This window comes from Mesoplodon mirus (assembly GCF_964341445.2).
Source record: "Mesoplodon mirus genome assembly, chromosome: 1".
In the NCBI taxonomy this organism is placed as follows: domain Eukaryota; kingdom Metazoa; phylum Chordata; class Mammalia; order Artiodactyla; family Ziphiidae; genus Mesoplodon; species Mesoplodon mirus.
Genome location: NC_138976.1, coordinates 223,220,966 through 223,248,882, shown reverse-complemented (window position 1 = coordinate 223,248,882; position 27,917 = coordinate 223,220,966). Strand labels below are relative to the sequence as shown.

The 27,917-nt window shown below is 40.6% G+C and overlaps 1 protein-coding gene across 3 annotated transcripts in view; it reads left to right on the top strand.

Moving 5' to 3' along the window:
• The window catches only part of INTS9 (integrator complex subunit 9), a 114,627-nt gene that overhangs the window by 22,654 nt on the left and 64,056 nt on the right, over positions 1 to 27,917 (top strand). For 2 of the 3 annotated variants that reach the window (XM_082617216.1, XM_082617214.1), the window contains exons 2-6: positions 9,246 to 9,373; positions 16,861 to 16,921; positions 20,654 to 20,716; positions 24,672 to 24,811; positions 26,796 to 26,882. In XM_082617216.1, coding sequence (XP_082473342.1) covers positions 9,246 to 9,373; positions 16,861 to 16,921; positions 20,654 to 20,716; positions 24,672 to 24,811; positions 26,796 to 26,882 — 479 coding nt within the window. The remainder of the gene's footprint in view (positions 1 to 9,245; positions 9,374 to 16,860; positions 16,922 to 20,653; positions 20,717 to 24,671; positions 24,812 to 26,795; positions 26,883 to 27,917) is intronic. The other variant, XM_082617215.1, reaches the window with a different exon arrangement.

The following is a 27,917-nucleotide window of genomic DNA, read 5'->3' as shown; positions in this document are numbered from 1 at the left end:
GTGGGTATCCTTTTGTTCTTGACGTTCAGCGAACTGTTTCTTATGCTTCATCATCAACTATGATGTAGGATTCGGTTAGAACCCTTTATCAGATTAAAGAAATATTCTTCTATTTATAGTTTGGTAAGAGTTTTTGCCTTTGAATTGATGTTGAGTTTTTTAAATACATTTTTGGAATCTTTTAAGATTTGTTTTTCCCTGTATTCATTTATGTGTGAATTATGCTGATAGGTTTTCTAATGTTGTGCCAGGAAGCAAAAGCATTACATAAAAATCAATTTGCTAGACATATCCTTTTAATGTTATATTTGAATCAGAAAGAACCAAAGTCTATTCCACTGCCAGAGAGAAAAGAAAACTGAACCTCTTTTCTCTGCTCATAGGTCTCCACAGTGAATATATGTGTTGATTAAATAGAAAAAGGAGAAAAACAGGAAAAAAATGGTGATGTCATTTACAACTTACTTCATTAACACTCTTACCTGTAAAAAAAAAAGTTCCTTTATGGTGTGTACAATTCTCCTGAACAAGATTAAAGAGCTTTTGGCATTAACTCAACCTAAAGGTTATAGGTTACATTACAGATATTTAAAGGTAGTTTCAGGGCCTCCCTGGTGGCGCAGTGGTTGAGAGTCCACCTGCCGATGCAGGGGACGCGGGTTCGTGCCCCGGTCTGGGAGGGTCCCGCGTGCCACGGAGCAGCTGGGCCCGTGAGCCATGGCCGCTGAGCCTGCGTGTCCAGAGCCTGTGCTCCGCGACAGGAGAGGCCACAGCAGTGAGAGGCCCCGCGTACCGCCAAAAAAAAAAAAGTTAGTTTCAGCAGTAAAACTGCTTTAGAGTGAGAGAATCTTATCACCTTTTTTTTTGTTTCTTTTTTTGAATGGAAGGGAAAACTCAACAAAAGAAAATTACTGCTTATGAGGGATTGCAGACATATTTAATAATTTAATCTTTGCTTTATCTTATATTAGCCAGCTAACTAATTTTCTTTGTTCACTAGCTTATAAATTCAGTCTATATTCTTATCAACTCAAAGTATGGCCTTTTAGAGCACATCATCTCTGCAAATTTTTCTTAGTGTCTGACAATTCCTTTCTCTCTGTGTAGCATAGCATGCTGTGGTGGTGAAGTGTACTCTCTCTGGATCTCATTCGCCTGAGTTCAAGTCCTAGCACAGCCTTTTCAGCTTTGGGACCTCATAATTTCTGTGCTTCATTTTTTTCCTCTGTAAAATGGGAATATAGTTCCTACCTCATAGCATTCCTGGGAGGATTAAAGGAATTAAATGTAAAGTTCTTGTGGAGTGCCTGACATTTAATAAATACCATATCGTAATAACTATGTATATTATAATTATTTTAAATAAGACTAGGAAAGAGAAGAACATATTTGATGTTGTAGTCCATGGTTCTTTCTGCAAAAGACAGACAAATATTTCTCAAAGGCAAGTCACTAAAATTGAATTTGCCATATGATGAAATTGCCAAGTTTACCAAATGTACTAACTTGCCAAATTCTTTATTTTTTATTTTTTTATGAGATATAGTTGATTTGCAAAATTCTTGTGTTGTTTTGTTTTGTGTTTTGTGGTTTTTTCTTTTTTTTCTGAAGTTTACAGTAATTCATACTGCTTTTGAAGATTTCTGTGAGGCTAGATTGGCTGGTTGTCATTTTGTGTTCATAGCAGCTTTTTTAAGTGTTAGATTTGCTGAAATCTGTGGTCATAATATGAGTCTTCTTAGTAATAGTTGTAATATTCAGAAATACATTTCAAAATCAGTAACCAAAAAAAAAAAAAAAAAAAAAAAAATCAGTAACCAGGGGCTTCCCTGGTGGCGCAGTGGTTGAGAGTCCGCCTGCCGATGCAGGGGACACGGGTTCGTGCCCGGGTCTGGGAAGATCCCACATGCCGCGGAGCGGCTAGGCCCGTGAGCCACGGCTGCTGAGCCTGCGCGTCCGGAGCCTGTGCTCCGCAACGGGAGAGGCCACAGCAGTGAGAGGCCCGTGTACCGCAAAAAAAAAAAAAAAAAATCAGTAACCAGAAACCCCCAAGAGCTACATATGAAAGGAGTACTAGAAAAATACCATTTGCTTGCTTAAGAGGTCAATAAGGAAGATTGTGCAAGGAGCTTGTGCCAGTGCTTTGAGAGTGTGAAAGTCTGATTTGTATGCTCCCCTATAAGTACGAACATTCAAGCTGAGAAATCAACTTAAAGATTGATCTCAAGATATTTCCTGGGGACCTGCCTCAACCTGTTCTACATAGAATTCCCACAGATGTAGCCCCACCAAAGATGGGCTCACCATCCAGAATTTTAAAACAACAGTAATGAAATCCACCATGAGTTAGAATCAGCAAACATAACAAGACTCCCAAGAACTGCAGACAATTGTACAATCTGATGGAGATTCTAAAATTAAAACGTTAAAATGATCAAAGACATATACGAAGATATCAAACCTATGAAAAGAGCAAGATGCTATTTTTTAAAGAGAACTTCTAGAAATGAAAAGCAGTCATTGAAAAGTTGAGTTAAATAGCAGACTTGACACCAATAAGAAAGAATTAGCAAATTAGGATAGAGCTGAGGAAAGTATCCAGAATGCACTGTACAGGGCTAAAAAAGCAAAATATGAAAGGATAATTTAGTTACAGAGACAGAGAGTAAAATGAAACATTACAATGAATATTTAATAGGCATTCCACTAGTAGAAACTAGGAAGAATGGAGGAGAAATGGTATTCAAGATGATAAAGACTGACAGTGTTTTTCACAGTTGTCAAAGATGAGTCTTTATATGTTAGAAGTATAATCCCCCCCCAAAAAAGAAATTCATGCCAATGTACATCTTAATGAAAGATCAAAACATCAATGGCAAATAGATTTTAATAGCAACCTGTAAGGGATTACCAGTTAGACTGGCAGCAGATTTCTCATCAGCTATGATAGATGCCATAAGACAGTTGGATTAGTATTTTTACCATTCTAAGGTAATTTGCTACCCTATAATTCCACCACCATCACTGTTGAGTAAATTCAAAATTAAGAAATTTCCAGACTAATAATGGCTAAGAGTTTACCTTTTGAACACCGTTTAAAGGAAGTAGACTAAAGGATGTATTTCAGGGAAAAGGGAATTGAACCCAAGAAATGGGATACAAGAAGGATTGGTGAACAAAGAAATTGGTTAAAATGATGGTAAATAATCATTAACTGTGAAAAATAGTGTAAAATAATTCATTGACTCTACAGTACTATTGTTAGGACATATCTTTCTTTTATTTACATAGCACTGAGGGAAAAAGCAACACTGAGAATTGAACCATGACAAGTTGCTTTAATGATGGTGTTGATCAGTACATGAATCTGTTACACAAACTTCTCTTTCCTTTTAAATTTCTTTTATCCAGTCCAAGGAATTTGGCAGTTGCCTTCATGTGCATTGCTTCAAATGTGATAGGGAATCCTTTTGTACATATCTTGGTTAAGGACCATAGCAAAGTTTCATCTGTTTGTAAATAGCTTCCATAGTAGAAAAAAATCAGTAACAACTAAAATTCGAGAACTCAGGAAATAACAGGATAACAATATTATTGAGAAATACAGAGGTAACTAGAAGAAATAGCTGTAAAAGTCAAAAGTAGTTGCCTCTCAAATTGGTGATTCATTTTTTTTTGTTTGTTTGGTTTTTTTGCATTACATGGGCCTCTCACTGTTGCGGCCTCTCCCGTTGCGGAGCACAGGCTCCGGACGCGCAGGCTCAGCAGCCATGGCTCACGGGCCTAGCTGCTCTGCGGCATGTGGGATCTTCCCGGACCGGGTCACGAACCCGCGTCCCCTGCATTGGCAGGCGGACTCTCAACCACTGCGCCACCAGGGAAGCCCTGGTGATTCATTTTTAACTGTGTGTGTATATGTGTAAAATTTCATTTAAAAAAACAAGACTGTTGACTGAAGGAAAAATTGGTATAGCTATATTATTTAGAAATAAATCTAGAAATGGATCATAAGACAAAGAGCATTACATAATGGTAAACCATGCACTAGTATTAATCCTGACCATTATGTACCTAGCAATATAGCCTCAAGGTGTATAAAGCAAAATATGACAGAATTACAAAAAGAAATTGCCAGTTTCTTCTCTCCTAAGACTCAAAGTAGGTGAGGATATAGGAGATTTAGATAAGATAATAAACTTAATCTGCTCTGTATACAACAATTAGATTATATATTTCCAATTTTCATCCACACTGGATCATTTGTAAAACTCAGCTATTCACAGTGTAGACTTACAAAGCAAGTTTCAATAAATATCAAAAAAGTATTATAAAATCTGTTCCCTGCCCACAAGAAAATTAGAAATCAGTAACCAAAAGATAACCATTTCCACCTTTATATTTGGAAGTTAAACCAAACACACACACACACACAACGCACAGTTCTTTTGTAGCTCAAAGTAGAAATCACAATAGAAATTTCATTGTATTTAGAAATGGGTAAATTGAAAACGCAATGTAAACTTGTAAAATGTATCCAGAGCATCACTTACAGAGCTATATGTAGCCTGAATGCGTATTTTAATCAGCTACACATCCAACTGCAGAAATTTAAAAAGTATAACAGATAAAACTTGAAATAGAACAATAAAACTCAGAGCAGAAATTAAATAGAAATTGAAAAGCAAACATATATTTATGTTAATGATAATTGACTTGTTGGTTATGAGCTAAAGGAATACAACATTTTAAACTGTAAAGGAAGAAAAAATAAAATTAATAAAAGAGAAAGCAGTGCATTGCTCCTGGTTCAGAGAAATTTTATTGTATAGTAAAAATGGCAGCATTCACTAAATATATAGATTAAATGTAGCTTCCATTTACATCCTTAGAAAAACTTTTTTTTAGAATTGAAGTCTAGTCATTCTAGCTTATTTTCAATTATTACAAAGTAAAAACGTTACAGCATTGAGGTGAAAACGAAAAACAAAAACAAAAGAACAGTGGACAGAGTAGAGATTTCAGAAATATATTCAAACTACTAAAGGACTCAGGTGTTGAAAACCAAGGATAAGTTAAAGGTGAAGGGAGTTGCCTTTAATGAATTCTGCAAGGACATTTAGGAAAATGGACTCATGTTTTTGTCCCAGTTGTGCATAAGAGATCAATTTAGGACTATTTATGAAAACAGTATTTTCAGAGATCAGATTGGTTTGTCAACATAATAGCTATTCCTCAGAAGTGTGTTAGCATCAAAAGGAAAGCAACAAAGAGAAAGGCAGAATATGGATAGTTGTTAAATCTGAGTAATGGGAGTTTACTGTACTAATTTTGCTTACTTGTATGTTTGAAATTTTCCATAATAAAACTTTTTAAAATGAATGTAAGAGAATGAGAAATATATGTACTAAGTATAACTGATAAAAATTTTTACCCAAAAATATAAACAATGCCTATATATGTTAAGCATATATAAGTTCTGAAACCAGATTTATTGAGTGGTAAAAAGAAATCAACAGGCACATGAGGAAATATAGATAATAAATTATTACAGAAAAATCTGCAGCTTTGTTATTAAGTAGAAATAAAATTAACGTGAAAGCACTGCTGTGTGCTTATTAAGCTAGAAAAAATAAAAATTGTAAAACCTTATGTTGGCTACAATATTCGCTTCTGTACTCAGTAGTAACTGTATCTTCCTGGACGGAAAACTAGCAATAGAAAAATATTTGTAAAATCATTCACTTTACCTAGTCTTATGAGATACACAGATGTCTAAAACATTAGTGAATGCCACACAGAATAGAATTTCTTCTCTTAAATCCTGTAAATTTAGGTGCCCCCCCAAAAAAATTTAGGTGACCTCTTCAGCCTTTTAATGATTTTATAACTATAGCAACAATGAGCACATACTATGTGTCAGGTTCTGTATCTATTCATTTAGTCCTCACAACTTTAGGAGGGTAACTTCTATTACTGCATCCTACAGATAAGGAAGCTCAATCTTGGTGAAGTTAAGTAACTTCCCCAAGTCACACAGTAATGAGCACAACCAAGATTTGAGCCTAGGCAGTCTTACTTCAAACTCCCTGCTTTAAATCATTTCTTCAAACTGCCTCTCAAAATTAATTCATTTATCAAGTAGTTGATTTCCTGTTTAGGGCCATTTAATTGCTCCTAGATAACTGCTACTAACATGTACTAACATTATAGAGGCATTTTGGTGTAGATTCTAGATGGTTTTGACCATAATGCTGATGGGAATAAGCAGTGAAACAGATCTTCTGCTATATTCCCGATGACATTGTAAATAGGCGCAGCCTTTTTTGGAAAGCATTTTGGCAGCATATTTCAAAAGCCATAAAATGCTCATATTTTTTGACCTAGTTAATGCCACTTCTGGGAATCCTCTGAAGAAACAGTCCAATATGGAAAAAGCCTTGAGCACTAAAGTTATCACCACAGCCATGTTTGTAATAAAGCAACTGAAAGCAACCCTAAATGTTCAACGGTAAGAGAATAATTAAACAAGTGATGGTATATTTACTTAGGCAGCCAACAAAATGAAGTGATATGCAACACAGACAAAACACAGCCATGAATCTTAAAAGCAGCATACAGAGCAATAGGTGCACCAAAATTATAGCTTTTACAAATATGAAAAAAGACAGGGACTGTAGAAATGCTGTGGGTAATATTTTTCTTTCTGGTATTTTTCAAATTTTCTGTCATATTTCTAATTGCAAAATTAAAATCACATGATTACTTCATGTTTTTGTGTATTAGTCCCTAACTCTCGCTAGATTATAATCTGCTTGGTGACTGTAGGCAGCATATTAGAAACGTGCAAAGAACACCACTGGAGCCAGGGAAACTTCGGGAACCTTGCCAGGTGCCTCATTTACTGGTGACAGTTACTCTGTGTCTCAGCAGACTGAGTTGACCCACAAAGTGAGCAGTGCACTTTGGGAAGCACAAGTAGGATCTATGGAGTCAGGAGACCTTGCTGTGTGTCTTTGGCTGTCTCTTCTCAGACAAGCCCCTCAAACTGTGTAAAACTCAATTTCCTGATCCATAAAATTGGAGCTAGTGAGATCAAGGTCTGGCACTCTTTCAGTAGACGCTCTGAAAATGTTTCTCCCATTCAGTTATGGCCCTTATAAAGTGTTCCTCACCTTTCTTTATCCTTGGACGATAGGAGCAAATGTAGAGTCTGTTGGCAAACTTCCTTTGCCTGAAATCTTTTGAGTAGAAGCTTTTACATGTCCATCTTCTGTCTTCTGTGGCAACTTGTTATCCATGATTTAAAGATGAAGGTTAAAAAGATTTTGTCATTCAGTGTGACTGGCTAAATTTTCAGTTTTGTTTTAATCATATTTTTTTCTGATTATAAAAGTATGGTAAATGCTCATTGTCAAACGTTTGGAAAATGCAGAAAGCTGAAAGGAGAAAATTACACCATAATCTTTAAACCCAGAAATAACCATTATATACATTTTATTTATTTTCTTTTTAGGTTTTTCTGAGTATCTGATTTTTTTCTTTATAAAGGAGAAATATAGGAAAGTCCTCTGTCATGTTTGGGGCAGGTTTAACAGGGTGCTTTGTGTTCATTTTGAGATAGTTCTTCTTTAACAAATACGTAATTCTTAGATGGGGTAAAGACCAAGCTAGCAATAGGGAACCAGATGGAGAAGGGTGGGGTAGGAATAGCTCTGCCTTGATTAGTAGGGAAATTTTTCCCGTAGTTCTGATACCTATCAAAGAATGAACTTAGGTAAAGAATAATTACCCAAATCATGCTTCCTGGACTTTTTAGTATTTTTTTTGTTACTGTTTTCATTGTAAGTAACCGTGTACCCTTTCAGGCCACGAGTTGTGATTATGGATTGGGAAATATAATTATCTTTCACAAACTTGGAATAAAGAAGCTCGCAAGGGACTTGCCTGGCAGTCCAGTGGGTAGGGCTCTGCGCTTCCAGTGAGGGGCTATGGGTTCGATCCCTGCTCGGGGAACTAAGATCCCACAAGCCATGCAGTGGGGCCATGCAGTGAGGCCATGCAGTGCGGCCAAAAAAGAAGGTTGCAAAATACTCACAATTTCTTGGCTCCTGACCTTTTAGAACCTGCAGTTTTAAAAACTCATCAGTTCCTGTAATGTCTTCTGGAGAAAACTAGGAAATATATCCAGTGACAGAACCAACGAGCAGCGAAGACTTGGCGTGCTCTGCGGTGGCCGTGTGGGGGCAAGCACTGATGTCACGCTACCCTGACTTGTGCTTAAATCCGAAAGAATGTGTCTGTCAGGAGATGGGAACCATTGACCCCTCCATCTTCTGGGCTTTGCTGTTCAAGGGAGGCTTCTACGGAATGAAGACGAGAGAAGTGGGAGCAAAGGTCTTTTCCCTCTTCTTTCATTCATTGTCTTCAGAACCGCAGTCGAATTCTGAAAGGTGACACAGGGTCCATCCCATGTAAATAATTTTCAGTGTGGCGTATCTGTCATCCCCACTCCACTGAGGAGGACCTGAGGGATGTTTGAGGTCAGTGTGCTGGTTTGCCTCATCACTCCCCTCTGAATACGCCTTTGTGGCTCGTGCCCCTTTGACTTCTGAGGACTGCGGCCACAGGCAAGAGGCTCTTGATCGGTTGGGAATGGGTGTCCCTCACTCCTGCCCAGTGTCTGCACGTCAGGGAAGTCACTTGTCCTTTGGAGTCTTTTCTTCTGACAAGGCTGAGCCATCACCCCCTTACTGATGCTTGTTTGTTAACCCTTCCCAAGCATCTCCTCTTGGAGGAAAGTCACCGGACTTATTTACAGAGGAGCAAAGCTAACCTGTAGCACAGTTTGAGGTTCCAGCTTAGAATTTTATTGACTTTACACAGTACTTAGGTCTGACAGGATAGTGGGAATTTGCAAGTGTCATGTGAGAGTGGAACAGAAAACTACAGCCAGGAAACCTTCTGTTTAGAATAACCTTGGCCCCTCCAAAACTCTACTTGCCTGAGGTGTAAGTTGGTACCCCGCAAAGAACTGGGTATGATCTGAGATTTTTGAGGATGCTGAATGCTAGGGGAAGTGGTATCCAGTGCTGTAAAAGGGAGGAAGCCATATAGAAAGTTAGCTGAATTTACACGGTGCTGTCATGAGAGAAGATGATCAGCTTTATTTAATTCACTTTATTTTGTAGGCTTTTTCTGTAACTGATTATTGAGAAAAGTGATTTGTCTGTTTGTTTGTTTTTCAGTATTGCCTGTCAGGGCACCCAACCTTACCATGCAGTGTGCTCAAATTCAAATCAACCACCATTATGCTGGACTGTGGACTGGACATGACTTCCACCCTCAATTTCCTTCCTTTGCCACTTGTTCAAAGGTATGTGCTGATGCATCTGAGACAAAATGAGCTTTGGTTTGCTGAAAAATGGTACGCAGTAGCATCAAGATGACCACTACCTTGTGTGTTGTCCTAAGTTTACCTTGTTCCCTTAAAGGTGTTCTTCATCAAAATAATTTCCTTTGGCTGGGTTGATGGAAAGTGTTGTATTGATTTATTGATTGACTTCTTTATTATAACTTCTTCTGAGCCTCTGTTAAATGTTCCTGCAACTACTCAGTGCAAGTGAGATCATATATATTTCATCTTTCTTGCTAATTCATGTAGGAGCTGATAAATGGTCAACTGATGAGCCCCACGAATTGAATTTTAAAATCATTTAACTGCCTTTGCAGGGCCTTGATATCATAGAGCCTGACATTTCTTTTTGATAGGTATCTATGCATTATTTTCATACTAGTCAGCTGTAGATATCATAGAATCTTACATGAAGCCAAAGTCCATGTCTTAAAGTACACAGATTACCCCAGGCCTACGGGCAGCACTGTTTACTCTTACTAAGACCTTGTCTAGGAGATTGGTTTTCCAGCTTGCTGTTATTTAGAAGCAGCACTTTTAAAAGGAGTGGGTAACTTTTAGAAGCCGATATATTCCCAGCAGCAAAAAGTGATACCGCATGAAGGAGGGGAGACAGAAAAGCTATCTAAAGCAGGTTTAAGAGCTTAAAAGCATAACGAGCTAGTTAAACCATCTAACGTATCTCATTCACTGCTGAAGACTTCACTGTGTGCAATGATTATTCATAATGATAACCCCGTGAACCATCTAGGAAAAGTATAATTAAAAATCAACAACTGGGGCTTCCCTGGTGGCTCAGTGGTTGAGAGTCCGCCTGCTGATGCAGGGGACACAGGTTCATGCCCTGGTCCAGGAGGATCCCACATGCCGCAGAGCGGCTGGGCCCGTGAGCCATGGCCGCTGAGCCTGCGCGTCCGGAGCCTGTGCTCTGCAACGGGAGGGGCCACAACAGTGAGAGGCCCGCATACCGCAAAGAAAAAAAAAAAATCAACGATTGACTTTTTTCTGAGATAAGGGATACAGTAAGGTGATGGGGACAAGGTCAGAGTTAATTCCAGATTACATTTTATGCATAGCTGATAAAATTCAGTTATAATCACATCCAGCACTTAGAAATACTTTTACCATCCATAAATATTATCCAGAAGGGAAAAATAAAATGTATTTAGAGTTGATTTAGGGACTATAGGTGTCATATATATTTCTCAACAAAAATGACTGCATGTTTTTTATTAAAATAGCCTGATATCATTGTCTATTTCCTTCCAAAGCTTAAAATGTTCATTCACTTGGTGTTAAGAATCTGCAGTGTCCTAGACCAGGGGATACAGACATGAACAAGACAACTTTTCTTTCCTCATGGAATTTATAGTCTGTCAGGGGAGAAAGAATTACACAGTTGAAGATTTAATTATACTTGTGGTACAAAAAACAGCTATATACTTGTGATAATTACTAAAGAAAACAAAATACGGGGTATGCTGAGGGTTCCCAAAAGGGGGCCTACATGCTCTGCAGGGTCATGAATCATCTAGGTGTTCAAAACCTGAGTTGGGCAGACAGTCCTAGCTACATGTTTTCCCTTTCCTGTTCGTTCCTGTCTTTACCTAATTCTGTATTCTCAAGTGAATACAGAATCCACTTCTATTCTCTCTTCCCCTTGTCATTGTTTTTCTCTCAAAGGGAGGTTATACTAATGGGATGATTAGCAGCCCATGGCAGTTCCTTTCAAAAAGTGTCTTCATTTGCTCAGGCCAGAAACCTCGGAGGTCCACTTGGCTAAAATAGTATCCCCCGTCCCTCTCTGTCCCCTCATCCTGCTTTACTTGTCTTCAGAGCACTTCTCATTACATCATATATATATATACTTGGTTTATATATTGTCTTTCTTCTCCACTAAAAGGTAAGTTTTATAAGGCAGAGATTTTGTTTGCTCTCCACTGTATCCCCAGTGCCTGAAAGAGTTCTTGGCATGCAGTAGCTGCTCCGTAAATATTTGTCATAGGAATGAATCCCTTGTCTTCTCTGGATTTCAACCCTTCTCTCCTTCTGCATCATTTCGCTGTTGTAATCTTTCCTTTATCTTGAATCTTTCCATCTTGACTCAGTCCTTCCCATTTAATTATGCTGTCACTTCTAACTTAAGATGTAAAAAAAAAAAAAAAATCTTTTTAACCTTCTCTCAACCCCTTTCCCCTTCAGCATTCCTAACTCCTTCCCAGTCTGCTTTGCCCACACCAACCACCAGAACATCTTTCGGTAAATCACAAATGACTTCCACATCATTAGCTATAATACGCATTTGTCATCCTCACCCTCCTTAGCCATTCAGCATCACTCTCCTCCACGATAATGCAATTCTGGTTTTCGTTACTTCTCTGAATCTTTCTCTTCTATCTACTTTGGAGATTCATTTTCCTCTAACTGGCCATCACACATGAGAATTCTTTAGTATTCAGTGCTTGGCCACAGAGGCTCCACCAAGAGAATATAATAAATGCTCAGAGGGACTTCCCTGGTGGCGCAGTGGTTAAGAATCCGCCTGCCAAGGCAGGGACACGGGTTCAAGCCCTGGTCCGGGAAGATCCCACGTGCCGCAGAGCAACTAAGCCTGTGTGCCACAGCTACTTAGGCCCTCGTACCTAGAGCCTGTGCTCCACAGCAAGAGAAGCCACCGCAATGAGAAGCATGCGCACCGCAATGAAGAGTAGCCCCCACTCGCCGCAAGTAGGGAAAGCCCACGTGCAGCAGCAAAGACCCAACTCAGCCAAAAATAAATAAATTTTTTAAAATAAAATTAAAAATAAATGCTCAGGGCCTCGATAACCATCCAGACAATAACTTACAAATGTGTGTTTTTAGTTAAGTTCCACGTGTGAGTTCCACATTCATAAATCCAAAATGCCTACTCGGTTTCTCTCCTCGGATGTGCCTTTGAAAGCACTTCAGAACTCACCATACCCCAAACTGAGTTTATGATTAGACTTGGTCCCGAAGAGGAGAGTACACCCTCCCAGACCTGGTTTCCCCCCATGCTGCCCTATCTTAGGGAATGGCACCCTGTTAAAAAAGCCAGAGAGCTGGGAGTTCACTTAGACGCCCCCTTCCTCGCTTCCCACATCCAACCTTTCATTAAGCATTGTCATTTTTACCTTCTAGATAGCTCTAGAATCCAGTTACTTCTCTTAAGTGCTACTGTGGTAGTCATCATCCTCTTTTACAGGCATTACTGGTAAAGCCTCCTAACCAGTTTCTTCAATTCTGTTCTTGCCCCTGTCTGAATCCAGAGTCTTCTTTTTGTGTAACTTTTTATTGTGAAATTGCTTCAGATTTATGGAAAAGTTGCAAGAATAGTTACAGACAATTCCCAGTTACTCTTACCAGTTACTAACATTTTATCACATTTGCTTTATCACTGCCTCTTTATATTACATACGCATGTAGTTTTTTCTGACCCATTTGAAAGATAGACACCATGCTCCTTTGCCACCTAAATACTTACATGCCTGTCTTATAAGAAGAAGGACATTCTCTTACATAACCACAGTACAATAAAGAAAATCAGTTAACTTGACGTCGATACTATACTAGTATCTGAGCTGTGTACCTTATTTACATTTCCCAAGTTATACCAGTTCATATTTCACTGTAATGCCTTTTAGAGCAAAAAAGAAAAATAACTTACTGGTCTAGGATCCAATCCAGATCACACATTGAATTTGGTCACGTCTTTAATCTCCTTTAATCTGGAAGAGTTTCACAGCCGCTGTGTCTTTCATGACCTTGCCATTTTTAGGAGTGCAGGTCAATTATTTTATATAATATCTTTCAATATGGGTTTGTCTCACGTTTCCTCATAATTAGGTTGGGGTTACTATTTTCAGTAGGAATACCACACAAATGATGGTACGTGTTATCAGAAGGCACTTGATGTCAATTTTCTCCAAAATCACCTTTTAGAAATACAGATCTAATCTTGTCTTTCACCTGTTTAAGACCTTTCAGTGGTTTTTCCATTGTTTTTAAATTTATTTATTTATTATTTTTGGCTGCATTGGGTCTTCGTTGCTGTGCGCAGGCTTTCTCTAGTTGCGGCGAGCAGGGGCTACTCTTCGTTGCTGGCCCGGGCTTCTCATTGCAGTGGCTTCTCTTGTTGCAGAGCACGGGCTCTAGGCGGGCGGGCTTCAGTAGTTGTGGCATGCGGGCTCAGTAGTTGTGGCATGCGGGCTCAGTAGTTGTGGCACACAGGCTTAGTTGCTCCGCGGCATATGGGATCTTCCCAGACCAGGGCTCAAACCTGTGTTCCCTGCATTGACAGGCAGATTCTTAACCACTGTGCCACCAGCGAAGTCCCCTCCATTGCTGTTAGGATAAATACCAAGTCTGTCTTGGTACATTAGGCTTTATGCCTCTCTTCTAGTATCTTGCTCTTTCTTTTCTTTCAGTTTCAAAGAAGTCTTATCTCCTGCCTGGGAGCAGTCACACAGATTGTTCCTTCAGCCAGGAAGGCTCTTCACCCCTCCCTGAACCCACCTTCCTTTAGCCTATTTAGCAGGAGCTCTTTTCTCAGATCATTTATGACTCCAGTTTCTATATGGGAAGGACAGAGAGAAGGCATTTTAGTTGGATGATGGGGAGGGTGTGTATAGGACCCTCCTTGAAATTTCATTTGGATAACCTTTTTTTTTTTAAAAAAAGCCTGGTGAGAGTGGTTGGAGGAAAGTCCTGGGCCTTGTAGCTGCCTTCTTTCTTTATTCCCTCCAAACCCTGCCCCTTGACACAGTTTCCCCTTGACTCTGCTACCATCCAGATGTCAGCTCGTTCTTCAGAGACTCCAGGAAGTCTTGATGCTGCCTAGCCCAGTCCCTTGTTAGGAGACTTCGTGGTGCTTGTGCATCATTCGACACAGCTTGTTCTCTGTGTGACTACTCGATCGGTCTGTCTTCCCTAACCCCTCAGGAGGACAGGCGCGTTTTGCTCATGGTCGTATCACCAGCATCTGAGTGTTCGACGCATAAATCAAGGTTCATTAATGAATGAGTGAAGATGAATACCTTGTCCTCCTTCAGTACTTCACCAAATGATGAGGTTGTTTCCTGTCCCTCTTTCTGGAAAATCGCCCTCTGTCTTCACCTTGTAACTCCTGTTCCCTCTCAAATTCTGTAGTCATTAGGAACAAAGTAATAAATCCCTTCCTCTTTGGTAGCTTAAAGTTTACTAACTCTTCATGGTTTAGTCATTAACTTGTTGGACCCCAGTAACAAAATATTTTCATCTCTGTAGTCAGCATCCATTTGCCATCTGATGACACATTTGTGTGCCCCTTTATCTTTGGCACTGTTGTTATAACGTGGTCTTGCTCTCCTTTGAGCATTCAGTACCATCTACTAGCAATTTCTTAAATCCAGAATAACTACAGATATTTCATAGAAGGCTTTGACATTATAAAAAATGTTTAGCAAGAGTTAAAACCACAATACCTGAAATTTTTACTTCTTAAAAAAATTTTTTTGATAAGCAGTACACCATTTCTTTTTTTGTTGTTTTTTAATTTTGCTGTGCCAGGTCTTCGTTGTGGCACGCGGGATCTTTTTTGTTTAGTTGCAGCATGCAGGCTGTTAGTTGCAGCATGCGGGATCTAGTTCCCTGACCAGGGATCAAACCTGGGCCCCCTACATTGGGAGTGCAGAGTCCTAACCACTGGACCACCAGGGAAGTCCCATAAGCAGTGTACCATTTCTAATCACTTGTTGAGGACAAAACTAGTTGAATCAGTCATCTGTAATTTGGAGGTTGACTTGTGTGTGTCCGTTTGAGAATAGACAGGATGCATGTCCTTTGATCCAGTTCTCTTTGTAAAGGGAAGTGGATATTTTTACAACTTCTTTTAGAGAGTTAGTGTGCATGAAATGAGAACAGTATTCAGATTGTCTTGTCTTTACACTTTTATTAGAATGCTTGGTTTTTTAATCTGATCTGATAGTAAATAATATTTTTTAAGAAGTAAGAAGTCTATAAGTGAAGGTATATACGTGACTATGAAATGAGATGGGAATTAAACAGCTAATGGTAATAGAGTATTTTTCTGGGAAAGCTCCCAGAGTTTTAAAAAAAGTTTTTCAGGTATAATTTATGCCAACCAAACTTGATTCTCCTAGTAGTAATTTTCATTCTCAAGAATGAAATCCAAAAATTCTCACTTTTTGATTAATAAAGGCAAAATGTAAACAGAGAATCTAGGCAAAGGGTATGCGGGACATCATTGTACTTACATTCTTAGCAGCTTTTCTATGAGCTAGTAATTATGTCAAAATTAAAAGTTACCCCTTAAATTCTCACTTTTTTCTAAAATTAGATGCATGTATATTTTATTCAGGTTTTTAATCTTTCCTAGAAGATTGACAAATATTCACATATCTATGTTTCAATTTGACTTTCGTACCTACCACCTAATTACAAAGTCAGAATTTGATAAACTTATTTTAGAGAGAGGATTCAGTACTATACGTTAACTTGGTTTCTGATTATAGAGTCTTTTAGTCCCACGCCCATACTTTGCCTTTAATTTTTACTTCAGACTAATTTTGTGTTGAAGTGCTAAAATCCTTTTGCCATCCAACTTGTACTTCTGTGTGCTTTTCTTCATATATCACCTTGATCGTTAAGTTTTTCTTTTTACCAACATTTTTTTTTTCTCCTGAGTTATTTGCATTTTCAACCTCCAGTATAATTCTTCTGGTCAACCAGTAGCACACAGTTAAACCCTGAGCTTACCAGAGTGAATGACTTCTGATTCAGACTTCTTTAATGTAATGTATATGTGAAATTAACCTCACCTTCTAGAAATTACTCACTGAGGTATGTATTTCATAACACTTAGGAAAACTAGCTTCATTTTCCAGAATTGGAAACTCAAGCCACAGGTAACAAGTTGACTAATTCATTTATAAGCAATGAATCCAGAAGGTGGACTCGAGCAGAATTCAGATTTTTATTTGTGGTGAATTCTGGCTGGTAGGCAGCTTAAGTGCTCTTGTCAGACACGTGACCCCTCTGAGTCTGTTTTGTCATCCACAATATAATGGTCCCATTCGGCCTTCCCCTCAGGCTTGTGGTCAAACACAAGCAAGGTGAAGTCGGGGCCAGTGATGGGAAAACTGCACAATGCTCTGGTGTCTCATCATTCTTTTTTCTCTTTATCATTCTGCATAGCATTCTTTTAATTTTCCCAATTTAGCGCAAAACTATTTGGCTTTTTAATGTTCCATTGCCACTAATTCTTAAGCTTGATACCACATGGTTATTTTTCATCTTTTTGATTAGTATTTTGGGTAGGCATTGCTGCCAGTAATTCCAAACTGTTTTTCGCTTTATGGAGCCAGTACAGTCACCGTGAAATCACTGAGGATTATAATCTATTTAGGATAATTTAATCTTTTGTTTTGCAGTCCCAGGCTGTCTAATCTTCCTGGCTGGTCCCTAAAGGATGGAAATGCTTTCTTGGACAAGGTAATGATTAGCTGAAGCGTATCTACACCCACTGGAAAGCCATCTTGTCATACCGGAGCCACCCGATAATAATGTGACTGATGGGCTCATGTTTTCCCCTGTGTCTTCTCCCTGAAAAACCCCATGTAAAGTCTTCAGTGCTTGGTAATTATTGTTTTTAAGAGCCTTTTAAGGAGTCTCAGTGTTCAGGTGCAGATCCAGTTTTCTCATGTGTAAAATCTAAGAACTTCTGCTGCAAATACATTTTATCACCACGAAAAGAAAACTATTATTTCTAGAATTGCAATGAGAGTTTCAGTGGTGATGCTTATTAGAGAATTCCATCTAGCGCATTTCTTCTTTTTTTTTTTTTTTTTTTAAAGATTTTCTTTTGATGTGGACCATCCCCAAAGTCGCTACTGAATTGGTTACAATACTGCCTTTTCTTGGTTTTTTGGCCCCGAGGCATGTGGGATCCCAGCTCCCTGACCAGGGACCGAACCCGCACCCTGCACCCCGCTCCCCCGCCCCCCATCGGAAGGCAAAGCCCCAACCACTGGACCACCAGGGAAGTCCCTAGCTCATTTCATTTTGAGGCTATACTGACTCTCCACCTGTAAGGAGTGAACTTTTTTTTTTTTAAATAACTTTAACACCCCCCCCCGCCCCCGCAAACATTGTGAGTTTTAAACTGCTCTGTCAGGGGTCAAATCAGCTAGGGCTTTGTAAAAAGTCTGAGTCTTATTCTTTGGGTGATGAGAGGCCACAGAGGGTTGCAGCAGGCAGTGTCTTCCTCTGCTCAGACCGCTTTGGCTGCCATGTGGAGAACAGACTGAGGAGCTGAGTGTTTAACTGCTGGGCAGTGTGCTCTTGGAGGAGTGGGAGGGAAGCATGTTTTCAGGTAAATATGAACAAAGGGCCTTCCAGACTATGATCTGTAATCCTGGTAGCCTGGAGTGGACACTCCTGTAGGTTGTGAGAAAAGAACATAGTTCTAGGAATCTAGGATTTGGGGTCCTATTATGACTTTAATCACTAACTAGGCCTAAAGTAAATGACTCAAATTACTTTCTTTTTCCAAGGCTATTAATTTTTTAACATTAGATTATCTTCACAGTAATTCCTTCCTCAGATCAGTTTTTAGGCATTTAATGTACACATGAGAGACCAGAGATACAAAAAAATGTTAAAACTATAATCTAGTCAAATTTTCTCCTGAAAAAAATCAGAGGGTAAAGGAAGATTAAAAACTGTAAAGCTTATCCATGCCATTCTTAGGCCTCCAAATCATTCTTCCTCTCCCTAGTTTCAGAATTGAAAGAATGAATAAGTGTAAGGATCCTTAAAATGATTCATCTGAATTGAATAAGGCATTTCCTTCTTGTAATCGGTATTGTTAAATAAAGAGGTGCTCTTTTTACAGAAATAATTCCTGTACCTACACCCCAACCTTGAGTGCAAGCCAAATGCATGATTTGAAACCAGATTTCCCTCATAGCTAACTGTAAAAATTATGTGACAATCAAGAATCTGTGCACCTGATGAAATTTCAGCCTAACTCTCTGCGGGCTGTTAATCATTGTTCCTTGAGAAAGGCTCAGAAGCATCCCATTACCTGTGCATTGTGAGCAGAATGACTTGCATGTCTATGTGGGAGCATTTCATTAGGAGGGAGTGGTGAATAAAATGGAGTAATATTGTGAGTGCGTGGAATGGCAAATACGCTGCTCCAGGCCAGGAAGGATAAGAGCCTCAGAGGAGGCTCTGTCACGTGAGGTACACATGCCCTGGTACATGGCAATATGGGGAAGAAGATTACATAGTCAATTTAAGGCCAGGCAGCGCTTCGAAATTTCCCATGATTTGTCTTTAATCATTTTTAACCTCATCCTAAGGGAGCTGGGAGTCTTCTTCCATTAAACATAATTGCTCATTTGTTTTTAGCTGGCAGGTACATTGTAATTAAGAATGGTTTTCAGGGCTCCCCTGGTGGCACAGTGGTTGGGAGTCTGCCTGCTGATCCAGGGGACACGGGTTCGTGCCCCGGTCCGGGAAAAGATCCCACATGCCGCCGAGCGGCTGGGCCCGTGAGCCATGGCCACTGAGCCTGCGCGTCCGGAGCCTGTGCTCCGCAACGGGAGAGGCCACAACAGTGAGAGGCCCGTGTACCGCAGAGAAAAGGAAAAGGAAAGAAAAAAAAAAAAAAGAATGGTTTTCAGTCTCTTTCTGACTCAGCGCTCTACTAGTTAAATGGTACTCATATAAGGAGAGGAACCAGAGTTTATAGTGGAAGGCAAGGGGAGGAAATATTCTATCAAGTTTCTGATAGGAGACTTGTAAAATTCAAAAGGAAAATAACATACAGTTAATACCTTATTTTCAAGTAAAGATTGACAGTAAGATCATTCAGACTCCAGTATATAAATATAGGTACATATATATGAATATATAGAAATTTATGTTTGGTGACTAATGAAAACACAATGGAACAAAGTTCTAACAGTATTTTTCTCTTTCTGGAAAGAAGAAACTGTCAACCAAAATCTATCTTTTAGTGGTTTCATTATAGAGTCATAGATAGCTTTAACTTCGGAGCAAAAACTCCTGCATAGGGTTCAGTATAAAGTGTCATCAAGGGAAGGCAGCAACTCTGGTGGCCTCCTGGGGGCATTGTAGCAGACTCTGTTGGTGGCCCACTCCTGTCTCTTCAGTGTCCTATGTCATAAATCCAGCTACCAATACCCGTATGGCTTTGCCTGACAGTTTTTTCCTAAAGCTGCCCCAAATGCACGAGTTGCTATATAAATATCCCAGGTCCCTTGCCCCTGAGTGGAATAACTCCCAAGTATATGTTTGATACTGTTTCTTAGAGTTTCCCCATGGGAGTGACTCCCTGTTGCCCACAGCGGTATGTAGCTCTCTAACATATCCATTATCGGTCACCTGCCTTTCCCTTTATCACTTGCCCTTCCTCCTGCTGGGTTTTTTGTTGTTTGTTTGTTTGTTTGTTTGTTTGTTTTTAGCACCTCCCTTATAAGCTTTCACACACCCTTTCTCAGAATCTGTTTGTGAAAGAATCCAAAGTAAGACAGGCACATTAAATACTGTAGGTCACAGGCAGAGTGGGAGCTGCACTAAATTCTCTTTCTTTATAAGTACACTTTTTTCTTTTGAATGGTGGTGGTGGTGGTTTAACCCCTACCCTGTACTCTTCATCTCCCTCCTTATTTGCCCCTCAAACCTTGGTAGAAAGAGAAAGGGGCTGTAAATCATTTGTCTATGCCCTGGACTCCTAACCTAATTACAGAACAAAATCACTGGAGGTGCTTGTTATAAACACAGGTTCCATGGCCTCATCCTTAGTTTCTCATCCCTTAGATCTTAGGTAGGGCCCAGGAATCTACTTCCATCAGTGTTCCAGATCATTCTGATATCGCTGGTATGGTCCATCTAACAATTATTTGGAAAGCTTTGGGTCATGAGTTATGGAAGCAGCATGTGTCCACACATGGCTTCCTTGAAGAGGCATCAAGAAATGTGCATTCAAGTCCAGAGTCAGCCACCAGCCAGCTTTTTTTTAATCCTAAATAAAACATTTAGCCTCCCTGAGCTTAAACAATGAACAGTTGGCTTCCCTCCAACTCCAGCAATCTGTGATACTTCATGGAAAGTTTGGTTTGGGGATGAAATTTCTTTGGCGCTGTATCTATTGGATATTACTTCCTAGAATTTTTTTCTTTTCATGTCTTTTAGGAGCTAAAGGAGTGCTCAGGTCATGTGTTTGTGGATTCTGTGCCCGAATTCTGCCTACCAGAGGTAAGATTAAAGTGAATCTTGTTGTAGAAACAAAGCATATCTTATCTCTCAAACTGAAATCAAGATATAATTTTCAGGGGCTTAGCTTCCTATTTTCAAATTGAAATGGATCTGTTATTCTAGGCACTTTGTTTTACAGCTAAAATATGATCGTTTAGGAGCTTTTTATATTGTCTGTAAATCACTGAAGTCACTCTCTTCTTCCTGTCCCTAGCTCTTTCTATAATCCACATTGACACTCACACTGGAGCATAGTTTTGAGCAAGGTAAAGAAATATCTCAGGGGCTTCCCTGGTGGCGCAGTGGTTGAGAGTCTGCCTGCCGATGCAGGGGATGCGGGTTCGTGCCCTGGTCCGGGAAGATCCCACATGCCGCAGAGCAGCTAGGCCCGTGAGCCATGGCCGCTGAGCCTGCGCGTCCGGAGCCTGTGTTCCGCAACGGGAGAGGCCACAACAGTGAGAGGCCCGCGTACGGCAAAAAAAAAAAGAAATATCTCAAGCCTTTTAATTTTGTAATTACAGTCATCCCTCGGTATCTGCGGGGGATTGGTTCCAGGAGCCCCTGTGGATACCAAAATCCATGGATGCTCAAGCACTTTATATAAAATGATGGAGTGCAATGAATAGAGTCAGCCCTCTGCATCTGCAGGTTTCACAGCCACAGATACAGAAGGCCGACTGGATAATGCCTGTGTCTTAGGTTAGCCATACTTTTCTAGTCTTGGGTAATTTGGAGTTGCTGTTATCCAGCCAGTACAGTAAACTGTAAAAATTCTTGCTGACTTGAAATGACATATGGAATATTGCTTGACATTCATGGATTCTGAACTGAGTCGTGGATATTTGTCTCTTACATATTATCATCACAGTGAGACTTGTTATAAGTGTTTGAGTCCAGTTTCATTGTTTTAAAGGAAACAAAGATCAGTTTGCATAAGTCTTAAAGGAAACTAATCTCAGCTGACAGGCCTAATCCCCAGAGTGGCCTAGATGGAGTTCTCAGCTCACAGATGAAGTATAGGGAAGCCAGTAGCCAGTCCAGGGTTCCTGAGGAAATCAATAAGAAGCTACCATTCTATTCTTTCCGTGTGCCCAGGGGATGTCAGTGCCTGTCGAAAATACTTTCACATTTCAGTGCCAGAGAAAAAAGAAATTGGGAGTGCTGTGTCCCTTATTTTTGTCCTTTCTTCCTCTCTCTCTTTCCATTTCTACAACTTCCTTTGACACCCTTTAGATAAACTTTTTTTCTCTCTCTCTTTGAAGTAGATGATGTGCCCTTTTAGGACACCAGAGTGAAAGAGAGGAAGAAAAACAAAGAAGGACATGGTAATTGAAATTGGCAAATAAGGGAGAAAGTTTAAGGTAAACTAGTAGGAATGAGTGTGAAGGTAGACAGTTATTGAGAATCCTGAGCTCTCCCTAACTGCTAATAAAGTCTTTTTCGTGATCTTCATTTGTCATTTAGGAGTTGGTGGGGCAGTTCCCCATCTGTTCAAAGATTCCTAATCGCAGGTGCTACATTTATTGTCAGTTTACTGCCTCTGGCACTGACTGCTGCAGCCTTCAGCTTGTGGCCCGCAGTGGAGGATTCCTGGCTTGGAGTTCTGGTGACTTTCTGACTTGCTCCATCAACTACTAAACTTTGAAACTAAACAGTCACCGTTTCACAGTTCTCCTTTGCCAAGCTAAAGCAGCACTGTTATATTTAGGGTTCTAAAGCCATAGAGGTTTTTTCAACTAGTGTCATAATTTGTGGTTTATGACAAGTTATTAGTAGTCACTATTTTAAGGGAAACCAGGGCATTGTATGATCAGGAGAAACTACGAGAGTTGTTGAATTAGGAGAGAGGGACTTACTACACTGTCCAATCTTGGCTGACTTGTGGCTGAGCCAGGCAGAACTGAAGTCCCAGTCCTCATGGAATTTATAATCTAGTGCAGCTACCTTAAATATCTTTGTATTCCCCCAAAGTCCACACGGTAGACTGTGCATAAAGTCTAGGACAGTATAGTAAGCAACCAATAAATTATGATTGTTTTGACCCAATTCATGGTCTGTAGAACCCAAGTGTCTGTATATAAAAGTTTAAAATTAAAATAGTCTTTATGGGATTTCATTGAGTGAAAGAATGCAAGTAAACATATAGATGTGAATATATAAACATAGTTTGGGTATTAAATTTATTTCTCAGAGGAAAATTTTTTATGTAGGCACTCTTGATATATATACAAGCAGAAAATATATATATATATATTTCCCCCCAGCTGTCCTCACCAAGTTTTTTATCATTCTAGACTCTGTGGGTTGATTCTTAAATAGTAAAGAGAAATTTCAAATATTCCTACCCAGTTTCTGTATAGGTAGAAGGAAGGTAGGGATGCTTTTGGGTTTTACTGTTGCTTCAACTCTTCTTCCCTTGTTTTCTTCTGGACGTATCACTCTCCTACTATGTCTTAATCTTCTCATTTGTTTAAAAATGGTTCTAGAGAGTTGGTGGAGAATAGGACCAGCAGGATGTCCCATGACCCTTTGTTATGTGAGGCTATTGTCTTGGAAGTGCAGTACACAACATGGAGTTAAGTTATGTCCTTAGACATTTTATTCACACAGATTGCCATTGCCCTGGCGGTGAGTAGCTTCTGACCTCTAATCTCCATGCTGTCCTCAGGAGCTGATTATGCCTTGGTGGCTTTATTAAATCAACTTACTTTACACATAAAGTCACCAACCAGAAGATACCCCCAGCCAAAATGGCGCACTGTCTCTGTTATTTGCAAAGAGGGCACAGACATCTTTGTTACTTCTACTCCGTGGGGGACACAGTAGCTCTGTGACCCATTCTGCTAACTAAAACTCTTTCTTGAGTTACCCCATGCTGTCCGTACTGTACCATACAGTTTCCACGGGGTAAGTTCCGTGAGGGAGAGCTCAGAGACTAAGGTGATGTCTCTGAACCGCTGCATCTCACTTTTCTCCACAGAGGGTGCTGCTTATAACGATGCAATCCTCCAACCACAGTGCGCCAAGGCCTGTGATGTCCTGGCTACCGCAGCGGGGAGGGGACAGAGATGAGTCACACAGGATTCTTGAGCTCAGAGACATTCAGTTTTGGGGGGACAAAGTGATAACTTTGAGCTGCCTGCCTTTGTACAGAATAATAACTGCCACGAGAGGGATATTCATAAAGTGCCTTGACAGTTCAGAGAAAGAAGTGGTTTCTTTCATCTGGGCAAATAAGGAAGGCTTAGTGCAAGAAGCGAATTGAGCCTTAAAAGGCAGGTAGGACTTAAATTTATGGAAAAAAACTTCCCTTCTACTAAAAGAATTTTCATAAAAATTTACCAAACATGGGTAGCATTTTTGTCTCACCTGCCAACCTGTCTTTTCCCTTTTCACATGACCTTAATAATGGGGTGAAGGGTAGAGCGGGGGTTGTGATTAGGGTAGAACACAAGAGTATAACCTCCTCTTATGACTCTGCCGCTACATTTGCGGGGGGCTCTAGACCCAACACTGGTGGTCAGAAGTTACTCCAAAAACAGTTGCCTCCCGCATTTGACTTCTGAAGAGATGGTTTCTGTGTGCCTCTCCCTCACAGCTGATACTGTGCTGTCTGCTTTGTGTTACCTGGTTCCACCTGCCAGGCGGCAGCTGCTGAAGCGTCCTGTTGTCGTTTATCCTCACGTGTCTGACTCACAGAACTCTGTTTTAGTAAAATCAGAGCACGTGTGGCGGATGGGCTGCACCCTCATCAGTAGCCATCCTGTCCTGCGGCGTAACGTCAACATTAGGAAATATCCTAAAATGAGAGAATAGAAGTGTTGCAGGAAAGGCATCGTTATTCTGTAGTACCAAAGCCACGCCTCCGCATTCTGGCAGCAGCATTTTTCAGTCCCGTCACGTTGATCTACGTGCCCCGCACAGATATCTATCATCCCCTCCCCTTTCTTTTCAGACGGAGCTAATAGATCTGTCTACGGTAGATGTGATCCTCATCTCTAACTATCACTGCATGATGGCTCTGCCCTACATCACTGAGCACACGGGGTTCACAGGCACAGTCTATGCCACAGAGCCCACCGTTCAGATCGGCAGGTGAGAGCGTCTCTTCTTGTGCCGTTAGAGTGGCTGGCGAGCCCCTCCCATCGGTGGTGACTGTTAATAGAGTGTTGTGCGACGAGGGATTGTTGTTTCCCTCTGAGCAGCCGATCCGGAGATCAGGCACGAAGAGACAGCCCTCCAGATAAAACAAATGTTCTCTGGAGTTGCCTGGAGACGGATGCTGCGAGTAATGGTCGTTAGTCTTTTTTAGAAAAACGGGAACAGGGAGTTTGCAGAGACAGCTCCTCTGTGCAGATGATACTAATTAGGGGAAGTATCGTTCAGTAGGATGCCACCAGGATGCAGTGCAGAGAGCTTTGGGAGAGAAAGGAGCACAGCATATTTAAGAAAAGAGGAAGAAATTTGACTACTTTGCTTTCAAAATTTCCCCCCTTTTATGGTTTAGTGCAGACTATAGATGGGGACGGCCTGTAGAAAACAGGGTAATTAGAGGGTTACGTTGTCTGTACTCTTGACATAGTGAAACTCGGGACTGTATGGAATAAAAACCTCAGAGCCTTTCTCTGACTCTGAGAATGCTGTGCCGTCTCTTCCCCTGCCCCTCCCAAGCCTCCATGGGACAGATGGTTGTTTCAAGTGACCATAGCATCATTTAGTGAGAAGACAATTACCCCAGAAGAAAAGAATTGTGTTGAAGCAAACAAAGAAATATGGTATAAGGTAATACTATCAAGACCCGAAATATGGGATCTAAGTGCTTTGGGTTCTAGAATCTGACTGAAGTCCAATACGATGGAATTACCAGAAATGAAGCAAAATATGTCCTTGTTTTTGTGTCAAACCATATTACCTGCGGTGTGTACAGAAAAACATAAAGGATCTGAGGAAGAGATATTGTAGCAAAGTAAAGCACTCAGGGTGATGTGACAGTTTTGGTGAGAGGACGAGCTGAAAACATTAGATTCTAGTCTGAAAAAGTTAAAGCCTGAGGATGGACCTACCAGACTGTTCTCCAGAAAGCTACAGCCAAAACAATAATGAGCCTGGATCCCGGATCTTACAATTCTGGCACTGGTACTGCTCCTTCAAGATGAAAGACAGTTTTTAAAAAAAAAAAAACAGATGAAAGACGATGAGAGTATCAGGAATAAGTAAATAAGTGGAAATGAAGTTGTTCGGCCTTCAGATGCTAATAACTTTATGGCTGGCCATGTCTGCGTGTTTACTGGGAGAGGATTTAAGTCAATGTGGAACATCTATACTGGATTATGTAGGGGATTCAAGAGGTTGAAAGCCTGTTGCTAGCTTTTTGGTTGTCCCCTAGCCATCCAGGGTCCCATCAGTGCTCCGTTCCCGTGTATTCCTCAGAGCATGGGATCATGGATCCAGCTGAGTGGGGCATCTCTTAGATTCCCTCAGTTGTGATTCTGTGGTGATCCAGCTTGTGATCTGCAGAGCCTGTCCTTTGACAGGTCCTTGAGTTAAAGTTTTAGGATTAGGCCTTAGAGTATTCTTCCACGTGGAATTTTGTTAATTCCTAAAATGTATATGAAGAAAACGTATTTTACCAGTTTAAAAAGTCCATTTAATATTGTCATTAAAAAAAAATCCTACCCCCACGTCTACTGCCACCAAAATCAGGTACTTCATGCTCATTTACCTATTTCTCCTTTTGTATTTTTAATTACCTAAATAAATAAAGGCAGAGGTTTTAAGAGTGTGAGTTAAACCATAGGCTTATATATTTCCGTGTTTAGAGACAAGAAGCACACCAGGCTTATTTTAAAGGTGAATTAAATCATTTACATTCAGAATTTTTAACATGAAAATTCAACGCACAGGCTAGGTTTTTGTTCAGCTTTATGTAAAGCGGTGCCCACATTTATGTGCAGCAGAGAGAGGAAAGACGACCGGGGAGGGCAGGCAGGCAAGCCCGCTTCTCTTGGCTACAGTGTTAAGAGTGCCATGTTTTTCTGATTCCTTTTGAGTGTTCATCACTTTCTTTGTTCAAACTCAGGCTTCTCATGGAAGAGTTGGTGAACTTCATTGAACGCGTGCCCAAGGCTCAGTCTGCCTCCTTGTGGAAGAACAAGGATATTCAGCGGTAAGCAGCGGGCCGTCTACCCGCCATGGCAGTAGAGCTGGGGGCTTTGCAGAACAGTCTCACATGTTTTCGTATTTTCTGCTTAAACGTTTATACTGTTAGAATTAAGGTTCCCCTTTCCCTGTGTTATGGAAGGGTTGTGTTTGAGTCAACCATCATATTTGAGAGGCAACCATACCATATGCAAGGTGTAGTATGCTTGGTCTGGGAGTTTTTAAAAATAAGTAAAACAGTTGGCTGTCTCTATGAGGTGCTGAGGGGTTAATGGGAAATCGGACAATTAAACAGCTAAATTACAGTCTTGGGTGGCATGTATTATAAGAGATGCTTGGTCACAATGCTGTAGGCACTCAGAAGATGAAGAACTTTCTCTGCTTAGGGAACTGAGGAGGACATTCCTTAGGAGATGACAATTAAGGTGGGTCTCAGAGGAAGGAAAGGACTTTTCCTGATAGAAAGGGTCGTAAAGTGGGGTCCAGGCACAGCACCGTAGGATATAGTATATTAGGGAACAGTGAGAAGTTCAGAGTGGGTTAGAATTAGCTGAGTAAAGAGGTGAAAGGTGAAACCAGACAGGGACCTTGGAGCAAGGTAATGAAGCGTCTGCTGTGTCAAGATGGAACTTTTTATTATTTAGAGCGGGAAGCCCATCAGGGGAGGTTGACAAGGCGGTGAATGACGTGATTGCATATTTTTTTAGGGGAAGGAACCCTGGAAGCATAAGAGAGGATGGATGGGGGTGCAGAGATGGGGGCGGGAAGCCCAGCGGCAGAGCTGATTCAGAAACCCAGGCGAGAGAACAGAGGCCTGGGCTAAGGCTGTAGATGACGAGGTGAAGTAAGTAGAAATGCAGTAGAGGAGGCGGGAGGCAGCTTGATTCTACTTCCACTCTCATATTTGGTGGGCAGCAGAGGACACGAGTCAGCCCTAACATACTGCAGTTGGTCCAGCCCTGCCAACTGCTGTCCTCACCTCCCGGCACCGCAGCCCCAGCCATCCAGGCCTGGCGTCCAGAGTCTGGAGTAAAAGCCCGTC